At 48.8% G+C, this 4,481-nt stretch overlaps 1 protein-coding gene across 1 annotated transcript in view; it reads right to left on the bottom strand.

The window, feature by feature from the left end:
- Nucleotides 1-3,665: 3,665 nt before the first annotated feature.
- Nucleotides 3,666-4,481, bottom strand: part of LOC100468639 (cystatin-C) — an 11,025-nt gene continuing 10,209 nt past the window's right edge. The window contains exon 3 of the mRNA XM_034662363.1: nucleotides 3,666-3,872. Coding sequence (XP_034518254.1) covers nucleotides 3,789-3,872 — 84 coding nt within the window. The 3' untranslated portion in view covers nucleotides 3,666-3,788. The remainder of the gene's footprint in view (nucleotides 3,873-4,481) is intronic.

Below are 4,481 nucleotides of genomic sequence, written 5' to 3'. Positions count from 1 at the left end.
ATTTTAAATGGAGTAGTTGGCACAGAAAAATAAACCCAGCTAGATTTAAGATAGATATATAGACACAAGATGTTATAGGAATTCACTATACAAACAATGGACCTTTGAAGCAGTTCTTGGAAACCTCACAGGGGGAAAAAAAAGCTAATAATGTCATTTGAAAAATGAAGTTAAACTCATACCAAATAAAATTTAAAGTTATTCATATTCTGACTAGAATAAAAACATGTAGTTATGTGACAAACTGAACTGTTCAAGTGCTTTACAGATATGAACACATTAATTTCCATAACCCCATGAGGAGGGGACTCCTACTTTCCCCTTGCTGATAACAAGCGAGGCTCAGAGAGAGTAAAGAGATCTCATGCAGGTCACACAGCCAGTGGCACTCTTCTCACCCAGGGCATATGGCTCCTGGTGCCTGGGATTCACCCCATTTAACATGTGTGTACACACACACACAGGTGCATGCACGTGTAAACACTCACGCACACACACTGGTGTTTCCCAGACACTACTGCTGCATGACAAATTACCCTAACACTGGGAGGTGTGGTACAGCAACCATTTTCTCTTGCTCATGGCTTTGTGGACCCAGGATTTGGGAAGGAAACAGGTGAGCAGTTCTTGCTTGGGGGCTCTCCTGTGATTGCAGTCAGATGACAGGCAGGGTTGCAGTCACCTTGAGAGCTCAGTTGGGCTGGATGTCCATGATGGCCCATTCACTTGGCCAGCAGCTCAGCTGGGGCAAGCAAGCAGGTACCTGCAGAGGGCATCTCCAACACGAAGGTATGGAATGTCAGGCTCCTTACAGGGATGCTGGTGTCCCACAGGACAAGTGTCCAGGAATGCTGGCCGAAGCTCCGGGATCTTCTCTGACCCTGCCTTGGAGGTCACAAGGTCACTTGCTCTGACCTCTTCACTTGAGGCCTGCACAAAGTCACCCACAGGTTAATCCTGGCACAGCTTTTCGATGATGTTCCCCAACACAGAGTCAATATGCAGCTTACAGACCCTACTTCTCAATGCAAGGAGTGTCAAAGATTATGGGGGCCATATTTAAAGTGCCACAATATGTAATCTGATCAATGAAAAAATATCAACGACCTAGTGAGTGTTTACTCAGAGCCAAGCACTATGCTAAAGCTACCTACGTAATTTTACATAAATGATGCTTATATTTAAGATAAATGAACATAAAAATAAAATCACATGGATAAAAGTTGCAGGTGCTCTGATTCCACTCCTAGACACAATGGTCTCCATGACGTCAGGTCACAGGGTCTTCTTGGTCACACCACTTCAACCAGAGCCTCAGTGTTATGGCATCCATAGGCCCACCATTACCTTGGGGCACCCAGGGAGGCCAGCCTGAACCCCTATGGTGTGGGCTGTGGGACACAAGGCCTGGTGGTGGCAGAAGGTGTGGAGAGTCAAATGAGCCAAGCTGTATGTACAGCTCTCCACCCCCTACTTCCACAAGGAAAAGAGAATTGGAAGTGTGTCCTCAAAGGCATTGCTTTACAGGAAATCAGCATTTTGTTGTGGTGCCTGCATGCGGGTTGTTTGTGTAAACCCAAGATTTTTCACCAAGGTAGGAAAGACCCTACAGGGAGGACTTAGCCCCAGGATAACACCCCTGTGTACTGTCTGCTCTGCCAGCCCCCTCCAACACATCCCCAAGTCTGTGTACCGCTGCAGGGACAAGGCCCGGGCTCATACTCCACCTCTCAAGGCCTGTGGGTAGTGATTTGCCTCTCTGACCCCAACGCCTTCCACTAAGTATGGTGTCCATCAGGAAGAGACTGTCAAGCAATCACTGTTTATTTGGGGTCTTAAGGATTGTCATTGAGGAGACGCAGAGGCCACTGAAATCCAAAGTGTGCCCCAAACTTGGAGCTGCGAGTTAGGTTTATGGAGGCAAAACCCACAAGGATTCATAACTTGTTTTGAAAGAATGATTGGTGCTGGCATAGTTCACACTTACTGTCTCATACATGATTGGCTATTCAGCAAACAGGTGTTACAGTAACACTATTTAGGTCCGAGTGGAAGGCTGTGTTCCAGGTGGTCCAGTTGCAACTGACAAATGTTCAGAGAATTGAAATAGAAGACAGTGGAGCAGAGGCCCTACTTCCTCCGTGTCCTATGGACTCTACTTTGAATGACTCTCTTAGCAATTGTGCATCTTCTTTCATAATGGTGAACATGAGATGAGACAAGGCACACAATCTCGTTGGGGCCCAGCTAGTTACCTGGAGTAGGCATGCAAGACGGGTCCCCAGCTCACCCCTTCCCAGCATTGGGCTGGGTTCCACCTTTGCTGGGCGCAGCACCGTTCCGGGAGTGCTGGGACTTGGAGCCATCGGGGGCGTTCCCTTTGTCATTTCACCTGCTGTGTTCAGGGCAGCAAGTTNTGCTGTGTTCAGGCCAGCAAGTCTTAAGACTTCATCCATGCTGCTCTGCATGTGGCACAGGGCCCCAGCACGACCAGCCCCGTGAGAGGTCCATTCCTCTGCAGTGAATGGCTAATACAAGGGCAGCACAGGGGGCAGAGTGTGTGTTTAGTTCTCTTTTGTTTAGGACTGGATCTTTCCTATTGGGGTTCTGAGGTATCCACTCATCTACAGAATGATGGTGAACTAAGGGTGACTTTCCTTTTTAATTCCAAAGTCTTCTGAATAAGAAGTAAGCCCACTCTATGTCAATCNCATTCCTTTTTAATTCCAAAGTCTTCTGAATAAGAAGCAAGCCCACTCTATGTCAATCTGTTTATGGTTTCAACTCTACATCCCTTACATGGAGCTCTCCACAAGGACTGATTTTAAATGGGACCCCAGAAAACAGGCAGGGTGGAAACCCATAAAACCCTTTAGAAACCACTTCTTGGAAACCAATCTGAAGGTGTCATTTTCAGTCCTATTTCACTTCTGATTCTGATTGGATTGACCTTGATTCCAATGGGTATTTCTCTGCTAGTTACATATACACCCATATACTCTGTCACCTGCAGGTGCCCGCACTCTTTTGTGGAAAGAAGTAAACATAAATCATTATTTATTTTAGTCTCTGAAGAACTTGACCAGGGAGAATCAGCCCAGGAGTGTGATCTCAGCACACATGGCTGAAATCTGACTTGGCAGAGCCCTGCTTAGGGTGGCTCTGGGCTATGGGTTCCATCTGACCCCTCCCTCCTGTCCAGTCCACTCACCATCTGACTTCTTTTCAAACATAGCAGTAAAGTCTTTAGGATCGGCAGCCTAGGTCCCCTTCTCTCCCCTGTGTGACTACCAGGAGCCGCCACAGCTGGAGGCCTGGGTTCCCAGCCTGTTCCTAACTCAACCATCCCAAAGTGGCAGCATGCACCCCTGACTTCCCCTCCAGGAACCTGTCAGCTCTCTGCTCCTTGCCTGCCCTCTAAAGCCAGTGGGACTAGGAGCTCTTAAAGGCAGTGCCCAAACCCTTCTGTATATATTCCCAAGACAATAAATAACTCAAGAGGTAGCCGATGTTACTTTTTATTGATGAAGAGAGGGCAGAACATATGTACTACATACTGGTGCACTTGTAAAGCAATGAACAGAAAGGAGGTACAGTCACTTAGCTGTTCAAAAAAAGCCCCAGAACCTTTCCCTATTTGTCTTGTGGGAATAGCATGCTGAGNCGTGGGAATAGCACGCTGAGGGGGCATCACTTGGGCAAAGCCAACCTTCTATAGCTTAGGAGCTCTACAAAGGGGTGGGGGTGGGAGAAAGGGGGTAGAGTGGCCCAGCCTGTCACAGGGCCCTCTATGCATCCTGGCAGCTGGACTTCACCAAGGAGATCTCGCCCAGCCAGGCGGCAGTGTGTATCTGGAAAGAGCAGAGCGTTTTCTGCGAAAGGGAAGAGAGAGGGATAGTTAGGGTTACGGTGAAAAAGGAACGTGCCCAGCCTCAAGATGTCAGCAGTGCGGGTGAGAAGGTGGTGGTGGGACTCTTCCCCCCCACCCTGCTGAAGCCCAGTACACTAAGCAGGGGTTGGTGGTGACCTCTCAGTCACCCCACCCACCCCTTATGTCCAAGACATGGAATCCTGTCCCCTAACTCCAAGCAGCAGGATTCCACAAGCTCATCCCCACTGCACATCCCTTTAAGGAGCAGACTGTGCAAGATCACAGAGCCACTGGGGACAGGGTGCTGTCCCCAAGTCCCCTGCACTTCCACTGGGCCAGCACTAAGACAGGTGCAGTGGGAAGGATCAAGGGGCTGGGATCAGAGTTTGAGAAACACCCAAAGACACAGGGAATGAGCCCCCCACCCAGAGGCCTCCCTGATCAGAGAGACTAGTATTTGGTGAGCATGGGAGGACCAGAGGATTTTGGCTGCTTACAGGCCTCTAATTCCCTCTAATCTGTTCAGGTGACTGAGGCTGGAATTAAGGGGTCATCTCTCTCACCAGCAAACACCACACAGCTGCTCCTTATCCCACAGGCAACAACTCAC

The sequence above is a fragment of the Ailuropoda melanoleuca genome, chromosome 6, assembly GCF_002007445.2.
Source record: "Ailuropoda melanoleuca isolate Jingjing chromosome 6, ASM200744v2, whole genome shotgun sequence".
In the NCBI taxonomy this organism is placed as follows: Eukaryota; Metazoa; Chordata; class Mammalia; order Carnivora; family Ursidae; genus Ailuropoda; species Ailuropoda melanoleuca.
The sequence above is the reverse complement of the archived record's forward strand: the minus strand, read 5'-3'. Positions and strand labels throughout refer to the sequence as shown.